At 47.3% G+C, this 13,906-nt stretch overlaps 1 protein-coding gene across 4 annotated transcripts in view; it reads left to right on the top strand.

Annotated features, from left to right (window-relative positions):
- Positions 1-453: 453 nt before the first annotated feature.
- Positions 454-13,906, top strand: part of RHPN1 (rhophilin Rho GTPase binding protein 1) — a 38,430-nt gene continuing 24,977 nt past the window's right edge. Inside the window, exons 1-3 of one of the 4 annotated variants that reach the window (XM_071803741.1) lie at positions 454-1,283; positions 1,710-1,895; positions 13,573-13,688. In XM_071803741.1, the coding sequence (XP_071659842.1) occupies positions 1,182-1,283; positions 1,710-1,895; positions 13,573-13,688 (404 nt within the window). In that variant the 5' untranslated portion in view covers positions 454-1,181. Of the gene's footprint in view, positions 1,284-1,709; positions 1,896-13,569; positions 13,689-13,906 lie in introns of all 4 variants that reach the window. The other 3 variants (XM_071803740.1, XM_065832481.2, XM_071803742.1) reach the window with 3 other exon arrangements.

The following is a 13,906-nucleotide window of genomic DNA, read 5'->3' as shown; positions in this document are numbered from 1 at the left end:
ACGTGACGTCATCAGCGTTCTAATTCCCACCGTTGCCACGGGCGACAGCCCCTCCGCCCCGCCCCTCCCGGAGCGGCTCCGTTCCGCTCCCCCCCTCCTCTCCCTGTCCCGCGCTCCCATTGGGCGGCGCCGCCGCCGATCCGCGCCCTCCCCCTCTTCTATTGGTTGAACCCGCTCTTCGCCCCGCCCTGCCGCCCTGCTTATGCCCCGCGCCGCGGCGGGGCCGGCGCCGCGATCGCTCTTGGCCGGCGGGGGCACCGAGGGGTGAGCGGGGGCAGCATCTCCTGGGGGGGCCCGGGGGTTGATTCACCCGGGGGTGTGGGATTTGCCCCGTTTAGGGGCTAAGTTTGCAGGGCTGTGAGGTTTTGCCTCTAGTTGGGGCATCTCTGCGAAGGAGTTTGGGGGGGCTGGGGTAGCTCTTGCAAGGGGGCTTTGGGGGGGTTTACCCCCTCATTTGGGGTAGTTCTTGCAAGGGAGTTTTGGGGGAGGGTCCCATCCCGGCTAGGGTTGCTCTGCAAGAGAGTTTTGGGGAGTTTGACCCACCCCTATTTGGGGTAGCTCTGTAAAGGGGACTCTGCCCCCTTCCCATTTGGGGTAGCTCTTGCAAGGGGTTTTGGGGGGTTTACCCCCTCATTTTGGGTGGTTCTTGCAAGGGAGTTTTGAGAGGGTTTGACTTCACCCCCCTATTTGGGGTAGTTCTGTAAAGGGAAACTGCCCCCCTTCCCATTTGGTGAGTGGGTTTGGGGGTGTTTGACCCCTTATCTGGGGTAGTTCTTGCAAGTGAGTTTTGGGGCATTTTTCACCGCAACTAGGGTAGCTCTGTGGGGGTTTGACTCCCCCTCTCCATTTTGGGGAGCTCTGTAGGAGGTCCCCCCCACCCCGTGATTTGGGATATCTCTGCAAGGGGGGTAACCAGCTGTGGGTTTGCATCTAGCCAGATGTGAGGTGTGTGGGGGTTTGCAGCATCAAAGCACAGGGGCCAGTGGGGGTTTAAACCCCCCCACCCAGGACAAGGCTGGGCTTTGAACCCCTTGGGGGCTACCAGGGTGTGGGGCTTGGCCAGGAGAACCAGAGCAACCCAAGGAGGTGACACAGAACCCCAGAATCACCCCGTGGGGGGGTCAGAGTCACCCCAGCTGCGGGCCCACCCCTCTCAACCTGTGGATGCTGCACCCCTGGAGATGATGTCCCCTGAGGAGGAGACCCCATCCGCTGGTGGGGAAGGGGACGGGGACAGTGGCCTCGTCCTCCTGCAAGCCCTGAAGAGCAGCAGCACCCGGAAGGTGAGGGACAACTGTGGGGTGCCATGGGTGGTGGTGGGACGGCCAAGCACCCAAGTGACGCTCTGTGGAGCTGGGGATCTGGTTCGTGGGAATGGTGGTCACCATGGGTGGGGGTGCAAGTCCATCCTGGCCATCAAACCATGCTGGGGATGGCAGGTGGCTGGATGGGGAAGGGTTTGGTGTGTGATGTGGGGTGGAAATGAGTCAGTAGCATCACAGAATCATAGAATAAATTGAGTTGGAAGGGAACTTCAAAAGTCATCTGATCCAACCCATCCATAGGCAACCCTACACAACTCATCGCTCATCTCTTAAACTCCATTCCTCTATCACTTCTTCCTCTACTGGCTCCATCTGCAAGCTTCCCAGTGACTCCTTTTAACCAAATTCTCCTATATTTTGGCTTTTTCTCCTTCTTGCCCATAGGAAGATGGTCCAGCCAAGCGCTGCCTGTCCCTCCCCTCGCCATCGAAGGTACCGGGCAGAGCATTTATCGCTGCCACACGTCTCCCTCGGGACCTGCCCGCGAGGAGAGTCGGTGCAGCCCGGCTGTGCGTGCGAGATGGGGCCGATAGCTCCGCTGGCGTCACTTGTTTAATTAGTAACAGCGAGGTAAAACCAACGGGGATTGTCCTCAGGCTGCCACCGACCCCGCTGCTCGGCTTTCCGTGCCATCCCTTGGGTGTCAATATATGCTGTGAGGGTTGAGGAGGCTTTAAAAAGCACCGCTTGTTGCGAGAAAAGATGGGGAAACGTTATGTTTTTAGGGCTGCTTAAGCACGTCTCTTGTTAGGTCTGTCCTCTGGGAGCCGGCTTTATAAACCTGCGGCGAATTTGCCCTGTAATCTGATCTCTTCTTGCAAGTGTATAATTTTCAAAACTTGTTCTTCAGCAGAGAGCTGCGTTTCTGCAGCCCTTTGGCAAAAAAACACTCCTGTGCGAGCGTTGAGATCGCAACCTGGCTAAACAAGGATCAATCTGATCTTGAGTCACTTGAGCCTGGCCTCGCTGGCTGCAGCTCAAGAGGTTGCAACCTTAAACCAGGTTGGAGTTTGCCCAGGACCTTGTCTAAATAGCAGGTGCCATTTGGGAGGGAAGATTAGCAGCAGTTCTGTGTGTTTCTTTTATTTTATTTTCCAATTAGTTCTGCATATAGACAGCCCATTTCCCTTGTATAAGCGATCAGTTCACCCTGTTTGCGCATCTGCCGGACGGTAGCGCAAAGAATAACACAGGAAAATATTGCGAAGCTTTAGGGGGGGAAAACTGGCAGGGGATAAGCAACATCTGTCATAACATGATTACCTTTTTAATTAAAAAAACCCTAAACCATTTCCTATTAATTATATCAGTTCTTTATTTAAGAGAAACTATCAGTATAGCCTCTTCCAGTTGTGTGTCGCAGTTTTGTTGTTGCAGTTCATTTTTTTTTGTTGTTTATTTGTTTATTTTTTGTATGTTTTGGGGGGGGGTTGTTTGTTTGGGTTTTTTTTTTACAGTGTTGGTTGGTTTGTTTGGGGTTTGCTTATTTGTTTTTCCACACTGAGAGTATCAAGGGCTGTGGATGGGACCACTGCATTTGCTTCCTTGCAGGGGATCCTGAACGCTGCTGTGACAGCGATTTATATATATATATATATATATGTATGAATATATATATATAAAAATATATATTATATATATCTACTTTATTTATTTTGTTAATGTTTTTGTCAGGGTTCATGTATCAGCATTGAAGATTTAATACATCTGTTTCCTGCTGGCGCTCTGCCCCGGCTCTCATGATGCCCTGAACCTCCCCCAGCTCCCCAGAGCAGTTTCACTCTCATAAAATTCAAGCTCTGGATGCAGGTTTTGATGTTTAAAAACCCCAGTCCCCCATTTTTTTATTATGTTTTCTTCCCGTTTTATTTTTCCTTCCTCTTGCTGAGTGCATTAGCCGAGAGTGAGGGCACTTTGTTGGGAAATTTAAAACCTTAATCCTGCACTCATTTGTTAAAAGGCTGTGTGATGTAACCATATTCTCAATAAAAGCTTTTAGAGGTTTTAGCTGGTAATGTCTCCCACAGAAAAACAGCTTGCAGACGGAGTGCCTCATGAGATTAGTTTCATGATAGGGACTTTTATATATCAATAGATGTTCAGGGAGAAAAAAGATATTTGCTGTGACCTACTGTTTGTATTGTAGTAACAGCCCATATTACTTTCTGAAAAGCCCTTGGCTAGGAAGAGAAGGAAATTTCAATAATCTTTGAAAAAAGGAGTATTTTAAAGCTTGCTTTTGTGTTTGGAATGGTTCTCTGCCTTTTGTTTTGCTCTCTGTCCCATGGGCTAATGTGGCTAAACCAGGGTCACTTGACCACTTGTCCTGTGCTGGCCTCATATGAGAAATCATGGGTTGCAAACAGGAATAATAATCCAAATTGACAGATCTGGCTCCAAAATAGCTTTTAGACCAGTGTGGTTCTGGAAATAGAACAGGTTCTGAGAGCTTGATGATCCGTTTACGCTGTTTCTACAGCAAGTTTTCCGGCTGCTGGATAATCTGTGCACTTGGAAACACCCGTTTTTGGGGATAAAACTCCATTAGGAAATATTATTGCTCCTGAGAGGGGATGAAAATCAGGACCTGCCTATTTTATTATTTTATTTTTTCAATTGGGAGGTGCTGTAAGCATTTACTGAGTAAAACCCGCAGGGCTGAGGTTGTGCCTAGGAACGGTGTGCTCCACACACAGGGTTGGGCTCATAGATCAAGGGTTTCTCTGTTAATGACAGTGGTAGCTTGTGTGTCAGTGCTTCGTAGAGCTGTAGAAATTGTTTCAGTTTTGGCGATTCCTTGCCTTTTTGCTGGTATTTTGCTCTGGCTTTTATGACAGAACAAATGGAGTGTGGCTTGATGCAAGCTGGGTGAATTAGTAGAAAGCAAATGCAGCTTGGACTTGACCGGCTTTCATGGAGTTACCATAAAATGTCTTGAGTTGGAAGGGACCCACAAGGATCATCGAGTCCAGCTCTTGTCCCTGCATGTGACAACCCCACAGTTCACACCATGTGTCTGAGGACGTTGTCCAGTCTCTTCTAGAACACTGTCAGACCTGGACTTACCCACCTCTACCTGAATTACACTTGGTGGTTGGTGCTTGACCCTCTCAAGCACTGATCTTTGGCTCTTCGTTCACCACCCCTGCTGGGGTTGAAGGTTCCCAGGGTACAAACTATAGGATTCTGTAGAACCGTAGAATGGTTTGGGTTGGAAGGGACCTTAGAGATCATCTAATTCCAGCCCCTCTGCCATGAGCCAGGCCATCTTGTGCTAGTCCAGGTTGCTCAGAGCTCTGTCCAACCTGGCATTGAACACTTCCAGGGATGGGACATCCTCAGCTTCTCAGAGCAGCCTGTTCCAATGTGTCACCACCCTCATGAGGAAGAATTTCTTCTTTGTATCTCATCTAAATCCACCTTCTTTCAGTTTAAAGCCATTAACCTTTGTCTTTTCACCATATGCCCTTGTGAAAAGTCCTTCTCCAGCTTTCTTGTAGGTTCCCTTAGGTACTGGAAGCCTGCTATGAGGTGTCCTTGGAGTCTTCTCCAGGATGAACCACCCCAGACCTCTCAGCCTGGTTTCATACCAAAGGTGCTCCGGGTCCCTGGTCATCTTCATGGCCTCCTCTGGACTCATTCCAACAGATCCATGTCCTCCTTATGTTGGGGACACCAGAGATGAACACAATACACCAGATGGGGTCTTGCAAGAGTGGAATCACCTCTGTTGCCCTGCTGGTCACACTTCTTTTGATGCAGCCCAGGATACAGTTGGGTTTCTGGGCCGCAAGTACATATTGCTGGGTCATGTTGAGCTTGTGCTGTAGCACTTTGTGTTCCTTCATGTGCTGTTTTCTTTAATTGCATTGTGAGTGCAGACTAGTAGCGCTGGAAAGGTTGGTTGGTCACTAACGTGGAGTGCTGTAGGAGCTCACCACCCAGCAGCCACTTTGCAGACAGCTCTGAAGACTACAGGCCTTTAGGGTTAGCAACAAACCATATCCAGCACTGGCATGGATTTGGCATTGACCTCGAATCTCACTTCTACATAAAGGAATGTCCCCTCTGGATAAGAGGACAGTTGTCAGATGGAATGACTCGTGACATACCTAAAAGGACCTACAAGAAAGCTGGAGAGGGACTTTTTACAAGGGCATGTAGTGCTAGGACAAGGGGTCATGGCCTTGAACTGAAAGAGGGGAGATTTAGATTAGATACAAGGAAGAAATTCTTCTTCATAAGGGTGATAAAACATGGGAACTGGTTTCCCAGAGAAGTTGTGGATGTCCCATCCCTGGAAGAGTTCAAGGCCAGGTTGGATGGGGCTTTGAGAAACCTGGTATAGTGGAAGGTGTCCTTTCCCATAGCAGGAGGGCTGGAACAAATTATCTCTAATGTCCCTTCCAACCCAAACTATTCTATGATGTCCAAAGGTTGCTGTGGCTCTATCTGAAGTGTGGCCTTCATGTCTATCAGGTGTCAAACTGAGATATCTCAGGCCAGTCTTGTAGCTTTGCTTGGCTTTGCCTTTGGCTCCAAAGGATTTATTTATTTTATTATGACTGCCAGTTCTCTTTCTGTGTGTGTAGAAGGAGCATCTGTGTTGGCTTTTGTGGGAACTGCTGGGATAGGAGGAGATGAGGTGGAGCTGAGTCATGGGGAACCAGGCTCCAAGAGAACTCCTGCCATTTTGTCTGAGGGGTGTATTTATGCTCTGAGCAACCAGCCTCAGGAGCTGGCTGGTGTGAGGAGGGAACAAGGCAGCACTGGAGATGTCAAATGATTGAAAACCCAACAAGTTATCCAACAGAAGAGTTGAACCATGTCCTTTTTTCAGTGGTGCCCAACAATAGGCTGAGGGGCAATGGGCACAGACTGAAGCACAGGAGGTTCCATCTGAACATGAGGAGAAACTTCTTTTCTTTGAGGTGTCAGAGCCCTGGACCAGGCTGCCTAGAGAGGTTGTGGAGTCTCCTTCTCTAGAAACATTCAAACCCACCTGGACACCTTCCTGTGCGATCTGCTCTGGTGAACCTGCTTTAGCAGGTGGGTTGGACTGAATGATCTCCAGAGGTGCCTTCCAACCCCGACCATTCTGTGATTCTTCCTCCTCTGGGGAAGGGTTTAATAGCAATGGTCTTGTTGCCTTTTGATTCCCTTAAGGCTTTAAAGAACATATGCAGCAGTCTGGGGTAATGGAAACAATGAAGACAGTTATGGCTTCAGGCGATGTAGCAGATGAGCGTTGTTGGTCCCTTTACTAAATGCAGCTGGGCTATGCTTAACATATTTGTGGTATCCACCATCTCCTGAGTTAGTCTCAGAAGTGGAAGGTGAGATGGGCCTAATCCTGCTCCTTGTCCTTCAGCAACATGCCTGAACTCTGGTTGTCCCCTATCAAACATGTTCTGTGTTGTGAGAGCAGATAAGCACCTGTGTTGTCCTACAAGAGGTACCAGCATGACAATCATAGAATCATTTTGGTTGGAAGAGACCCTCAAGATCATTGAGTCCAACCATTAACCCAACACTGGCACTAACCCATGTCTCTGAGAACCTTATCTCTGCGTCTTTTGAAACCCTCCAGGGATGGTGACTCCACCACTGCCCTGGGCAACCTGTTCCAATGCCCGACAGTGAAGAAATGCAGATGAAGACAATGTAGATGTGCTGCTACCAGTGACATTAATGACATATCTTAGGGCAGATTATTTTATTTCCATCAAACCAGGTGATTCCCTCATTGAAAAAAAAAAAAAAAGACAAATTTGTGGCTGAAGACGCCTGACGTCCCAGGAGTGGCAACTCATCCCTTATCTATTGCACTGCCTGACACCAAGTGTCTCTATATATCTGTATAACCACATGACAGCGATACAGGGCGGGCTGGTGTCCTGCTGTGCTTGCAGCTTTCTCCTTGAACTTCCCTGTCCTTAGGCATGTGAAGGTTGCCTGCTTGTTGGTGGCACTGATTGTAGAGCTCAGGTCAGCACCAGGTTTCCATTTGTCTCACCATTGCCACATTATGGAAATCTCCAGTCTACATTCAAATTAAGCTGCTTTAGTTTCTCCTGCTATTCTGTGGGCGTTCTCTAGCTGCTCTAATTGGCAATAATCCTGGTAGTGACTATTTTATGGCTAAAGCTGGACTTGGAGATGGCACAGCTCGGTCCATGCTTCAGCAGATGGGCTGTGGATCATGTCCTGTAATCCAACCCAGCTCTGTAGGTAGCTGGGACCTTTTACTGCAATATCCATTGGGGCGATAACTAAAATTACAGCTACACATTCTAACAGCTCACAGTCATCCTTTGATGACTTCATATGCATAAGTTTTTATTTTATTTTATTTTATTTTGCTGGAAGCAACTGAGCTTCTGTTCTTCTAGCAGAAATTAGTCCCTTTGTGTGTGGCTTTGCCCTTTGGACTTGCTGGCATCTCCCTCTTCCTCCAGGTGATTAAGTTTGTGTGTCATTAGTGCTGGGAAAGCTGGGAGGTGGTGGCCTTGTTTTGTCACCAGGGTCACAAATAATGCTCTAGGTGTGTCACACAAGACATATCCAGGCTTCATCTCCTGGAGAAGTGAAGTGCAAAGTACATGTGGTGATCATGTCTACACAAACATTCCCTAAGGCCTTGCTTGCAGAAGGAAATCTAACCACGTAATTGCCCTATTTAACACCCCAGATGGTTGTTCTTGAACTGGAAGAGGTGTCAGGGAGTTAAAGACACCATTACATCATTGTGTATATTCCCTGCAAAGATAGGGTTTGAGTTGGCAGAAACCTTGACATCCCTCAAAGAGGATCTGTTTGTCTTGGCCACCTCTGGGAAAGGTCTTCTGGCCTCTTCCCTTCCTTACATGGTGGCATTGGCCAGGTCCTTTCTGTAACGCTGTCATCTTTCCATGCTGAGGGTTGAATGCAATGTTATTTGGCAGATGTCTTCTGAGCATAAAACAGCCTTGCTACAATAATACTGGCTCTAATCCTGCTTTGTCAGAGGCAATAAACTTCAGAGCCGGCCACAACTCGTATAACTTAATGACCCACACCTCATTTGTTTTCATGACTTTCTTAACACACGTTGTCCTCTGTGTGCTGTCACTTGGCTGCTACATGACTTACGGACTCTTACTCGAAGAGCAGAAGCTTTAAACTGGGAAGACTAAGAAATCTCAGGTTCAACCTGGCCACTTCTTAAGCACCCAGCTTTATTCTTCTCTTGATGTCCCTAGGTGCACCCCAGAGCCCAAGAGGCTGGTTGAAATAACACATCTTTCTCCTGACCTGAAAGGGTTGACCTCAAGAGCTTGTACAAACAAGAATTAGGTTATAAAAGGGATTTTCCTCGCTTAACAGTGGGGTATTTTTCCCTTATGTTCTCCCTTATGTAAGGCATTTTTAAATCCATTGCTGCTCACTTTAGAAACTCGGTGCTGTAGTTTTTAGCTTTTGGTTGGGTCTTGGAGAGTATGGGCGCAGGCAAAGCATTTGGTTTCTTTGAATGCAAGGTGTTAGAGGGTGGGCATCCGCTCCTCTTGACCCTCTATCTCACCTATTATAGAATCATTTTGGTTGGAAAAGACCCTCAAGATCATTGAGCCCAACCATAACCTAACCTAACTCTAGCACTGAACAATGTCCCTAAGAGCTTTGTCTATGTGTTGTTTTTAACAGGGATGGTGATTCAACCACTTCCCTGGGCAGTCTGTTCCAATGGCTGAACTGTCTACCTTTTTATTGAAGTATGACCAATTTTGCTTGTGATGGTGCTTCCTTTCCTATGTAAGTTAACCTGGACTTATCATCTTATGCTGGAGCTGAATTTCTTTCTTGCTCCAATACTTGTGTTGCAGAAATAACGATATTTAACCCCAGGAGCAGCTGCAGACTAGATTTACTGGTTCTCCATGGTGGCCTTGGCATAATGCTTCTACTGGTCCATGCTTTGGGACCGACACCAGATCTTCTTGAGGCTAGATGTGCTGCAGTCCCATGACTTACTGTAATTACCCAACATCATAAAAGGTGAGGAGGAAAGTGAGGTGTGGGGAGGTCACATGAAGTCCCTAAAGGGGCAACAAGTCTCAAGATCCTGACTTGACACCCTCAGAAGGCTTTGGTATTACATCAGGTACTCCAGTACTTGACTTTTCGGTACCTTTTTGCTGTTGACTTAGGAACCAGGATGGGAATTGATAACTGTCATTAAATCTGATTGAGAAGACACCCAGTATTCAGATGGGGGGGAAAAATACCCAAACACTGCAGATCTACAAATGGTTTAGTGTCTCTTGGAGGGGAAAGTCTAGGAAAATCCAAGTGCCACGATGTCCTGGATGTTGTTGGGGTGCATTTGGTCCCCAGCTGCTTCAGGGCTTGCAAACATTGCGGGAGGGCAGCTCCTTCATGGCCTTGTAGAAGCACAAAGTGATCAACAATTTCCAGTGCTGTTCTTTTGCGTGTTTGAGAGGGGTCTTGTTCAGTAGCTTTGACACTGTGGTGACTTGAATTTGGCCTCTTGGTGTTGTCTTGAGCTGGGCATGGGAGAAGTGGGGAGCTGCCAAGTCAATTAGTTAAACCCCTTAATTGCTTTTGCAGCAGAGAGGTTTTAACGCTGAATTTTAGTATCTTGTAAAACCATCCTGGAGTCTGCTCATAACACTCTGCATCTCACTTCTTGTCTGAGACTGAGAGAACTTGGGCTGTTAAGCTGGAGAAGTGAAGCTGAGAGGGGATCTCAAATGTTTATAAATATCTCCAGGGTGGGTGTCAAGAGGATGGACCAGACTCCTTTCAGTGGTGCCCAATGATAGGGTGAGGGACAGCGGGCACAGACTGAAACACAGGAGGTTCCATCTGAACATGAGGAGAAACTTCTTTCCTTTGAGGTGCCAGAGCCTGGACCAGGCTGCCCAGAGAGGTTGTGAAGTCTCCTTCTCTAGAGACATTCAAACCCACCTGGACACATTCCTGTGTGATCTGCTCTGGCGAACCTGCTTTAGCAGGTGGGTTGGACTGGATGATCTCCAGAGGTCCCTTCTGACCCCAGCCATCCTGTGATTCATTGGCCTTCTCTGTGATTTTGGACAGTCCTTCCATTTGTGCCTCTTCCATCATCTCTCATCTGCAGTTCCTCTGGCTTATTTATTCAGGTAGTCTTTGCTCTTCCCTCTAAAATAATCTAAAAATCTTCTGACTGCTTTCAAGCAACCTTTCGCAAAAAGTGGAGAGGTCTCAAAGGTGATTGCGGTTAGCAATAGGACAAGGGGGCATGGGCTTAAACTCTGCCAGGGGAAATTAAGGCTGGAGATCAGAAAGCAATTCTGTGCAGAGAGAGTGGTCAGCATTGGAATGGCTGCCCAGGGAGGTGCTGGACTCACCGGCCCTGGAGGTTTTTAAACTGAGATCGGCCATGGCACTTAGTGCCATGATCTGGTCAATGGGCTGGAGTTGGACCAAAGGTTGGACTTGATGATCTCTGAGGTCTTTTCCAACCCAGTCCATTCTGTGATTCTGTGATGAAAGCTCCTGTAGGAAGAACTGCTGCTTTCCGCCTCCAACTGTTGCTACCAGGGCTGTTGAGTTTTGGGTAGATTTTTATGATTCTAGAGGCAGAGAGAGGGGGTTTGGATCCTGCTCATTTGCATGTATTTGGATATATTTTCACGTTTATTTGGATATATTTGCATATGTATTTGGCTTGTGCGCCTCTGGAGCTGACAAGTGCACACAGCTCTCATCAGTAAACCTGAGGGGCTGTTGAAATTTTAATTAGCACCACCTTCACAGCTTCTTTCCCCCACCTTAAGCTTTGATTTCCGTATACAGGTTAATGCCTTGTACTGTATGAAGAAACGCAATGTTTGTAATCAGCCTTTAATTAATAAAAGAAATAACTTGTGCAATATCTTGGACTACATCTGCATGAGCAGCTACTTTCTGGGCAAGAATTTGGTGCCGTCTCCTTTGTTTGTGCTCAGAAATGACCCAGCTCCTTCTTGCTGGAGAAAAACCATCATGTTGGTCTCCATGGTGTGGGATTACTCATACTTTTCCTTTTTCTTCCAATTTCTGCATATTTTTTCCCCATGGGGAGCCAGTGATGTGTACAAGGTGAGTGGGTTCCCCACAACAAATCAAAAAGTGGCATTTCTGGATCAGCCTTTCCTGTATTTGCTCCTCACTCCAGATTTGTGCAGCTGTTGGGATGTTTTCCTTAATGTCCCACTTAAGTGCTTTTCCAGAATAATCGTGACCTCCTGCTTCTGGCTTATTCCTTCAGAAATTTCAACAAATTTGTAGATTATTGTATAGCATTAAGCCTGCAGATTTATGGACCAGATGGAGTGACTCTGATTCTGTGGTCTCCAATGTACCAATTAGGAACTCAAATCTTTCACTTAGATACAAATGCTGATGTTAATCCAGGACCCTTTTCAAAGACGGCACCACTGAGTGAACTTTGAATACAAGAAATTAATTTTCAGAAAGCTGAAGTCCATGAAAACACAAAATTTCCTATTCCCTGCTTACTAATCAAAGCTGCTCTCATACTCTTTTTTGAGCAAATATTTTTTTTCCTTTCCTACTGGCCCAGGAAAAAAAAAATAATCAAATAATTTGGTATAAGTTTTCCCAGGATACCAGCAGGACCTATGGTCTCTTCTGGAGAGGTAACCAAGGGTTGCCTTGGCTTGTTGGGTTTGAGACTGTTGTGACCCATCCTGGAGGATGAGGTGAGGCCTAGTGAAGCCCATCAAGATCTTCTCTACATGGAAGAAAAGAGCTGAGAAAGTGTTTTGGATAAGGTGCACACTGTTTGAGCTCTATTGAGTCTCTAGAGTGGCAAAACAACTTTTGGATGTGGAGTCAAGGGGTCCACCAACAGTGATGGGGGGAAAGCAATGGGGACCAAGGCAAGATGTAGCAAATGGATTTTTTTTTGAGGGAAGCAAAAGGGCAAAATAGTGGCTTTGAGGAATTCCTTTCAGTGCTACAGTGGATCTTAATATGTTCTTGGAGGCATCTGCACATACTTTGTGCTGGTGTATGAAAAGCAGGCTGAGAGGTCTCCGTCTCTTAAACTGCCTGGTCTTGTGCCCTCCCGAACACATTTTTTGAAAATTATTATTATTCAGGGGGCTTGTAGGGCCCCATTTTGTCTGTCTGAACTGCTCCTCGCACAACAAAAATCATCTCTGCTTGGGTAGAGCTTTTGTGACCCCAGATTCAGAGACCCTCCTCGTGGCAACCTCTGTGCCGGAGGCATCCCATAATAACCCGCAAGACAGAGGGATATTACTGTCTGTGTTTCCTGAAGTCAGAGATTAAACCTGATTTCCCTGTCTGCGGAAAATCCCAGCCGAAGCCGAGGAAGGAGGCAGGGATGGAATTAATTTATTGCTTTGTGCAGCTCGTTTCTCCACCCCCATGAACTATTGACTTGCTGCCCGTGCCTCATCCCCTACAGCCGGCAGGAGACGGGAACACTTATAGACACAAAATCACATCTGTTCCTGAGCTCAGGGGTTGTATTGAGTCTTGTCTTGCATCCGGATGGTGAGACGCTGGGAAAGAGATGCTTGGTTTCCGTTCACGGTGGCATTTGTGAAACGTTTTCTGCATAGAATAGAATCAGAGAGTCATTTTGGCTGGAAGAGACCTTCAAGATCACGGAGTCCAACTGTTACCCCAACACTGACACTAAACTATGCCCCTGAGAACATCATCTCCACATCTTTTAAACACTTCAAGGGACGGTGACTCCAGCACTACCCTGGGCAACCTGTTCCAATGCCTGACAGCCCTTTGGGGAAGAAATTGTTCCCAAGATCCAACCTCAGCCTCCCTTGGTGCAACTTGAGGCCATTTCCCCTCATTCTATCACTCGTTACTTGGGAAAAGAGACAAACCACTCTCTGACTACAACCTACTTTCAGGCAGTTCAGAGATCAGAAGGTCTCCCCTCAGCTCCTGTTCTCCAGCTGAGCCCCCCAGGTCCCTCAACCGCTCCCATCACACTTGTGCTCCAGCCCCTCACCAGCTCCGTTCCCTTCCATCAACTCGCTCCAGCACCTCAATAGCTTAGAAAATAAATTGCTGTAAGCAACAGGCAGTATTAGATAACAAAACATTCTTCCAAGTGCAACGTCAGGCTCGGAAAGTGCCATTTTTACTCCCAAAATTGTAGGTCTTTTTGGTTTTGTTTTGGTGAGACCTTTTCCCTCTCTCTCAGCAGGGCTGCGACCCCTTTGCCCAGACCCAGCGCAGCAAATTGCAGCATCGCCGGGCACGGATTAACCAGCAGATCAACAAGGAGATGAGGATGCGAGCGGGGGCAGAAAACCTCTTCAGGTGAGTTGTGGTCCCTTGAGCATCCCTCAGGTCTAGGGATTCAGTGGAAATACGGTCTTGATGTCTACGAGGCAACTGGTGTTGGCACTCCTATGGCTATGGTGGGGATTTACTCTGTTTTCCCTTGACTTTGCAGTATTCATCCTAGAAATGCCAGCCCTCCATTCGGTGGAATGCTGATGCTATGCATTTTAACAGAAAATTATCATTTTAATGTC

Source organism: Patagioenas fasciata, chromosome 2 (genome assembly GCF_037038585.1).
Source record: "Patagioenas fasciata isolate bPatFas1 chromosome 2, bPatFas1.hap1, whole genome shotgun sequence".
NCBI lineage: Eukaryota > Metazoa > Chordata > Aves > Columbiformes > Columbidae > Patagioenas > Patagioenas fasciata.
The sequence above is the reverse complement of the archived record's forward strand: the minus strand, read 5'-3'. Positions and strand labels throughout refer to the sequence as shown.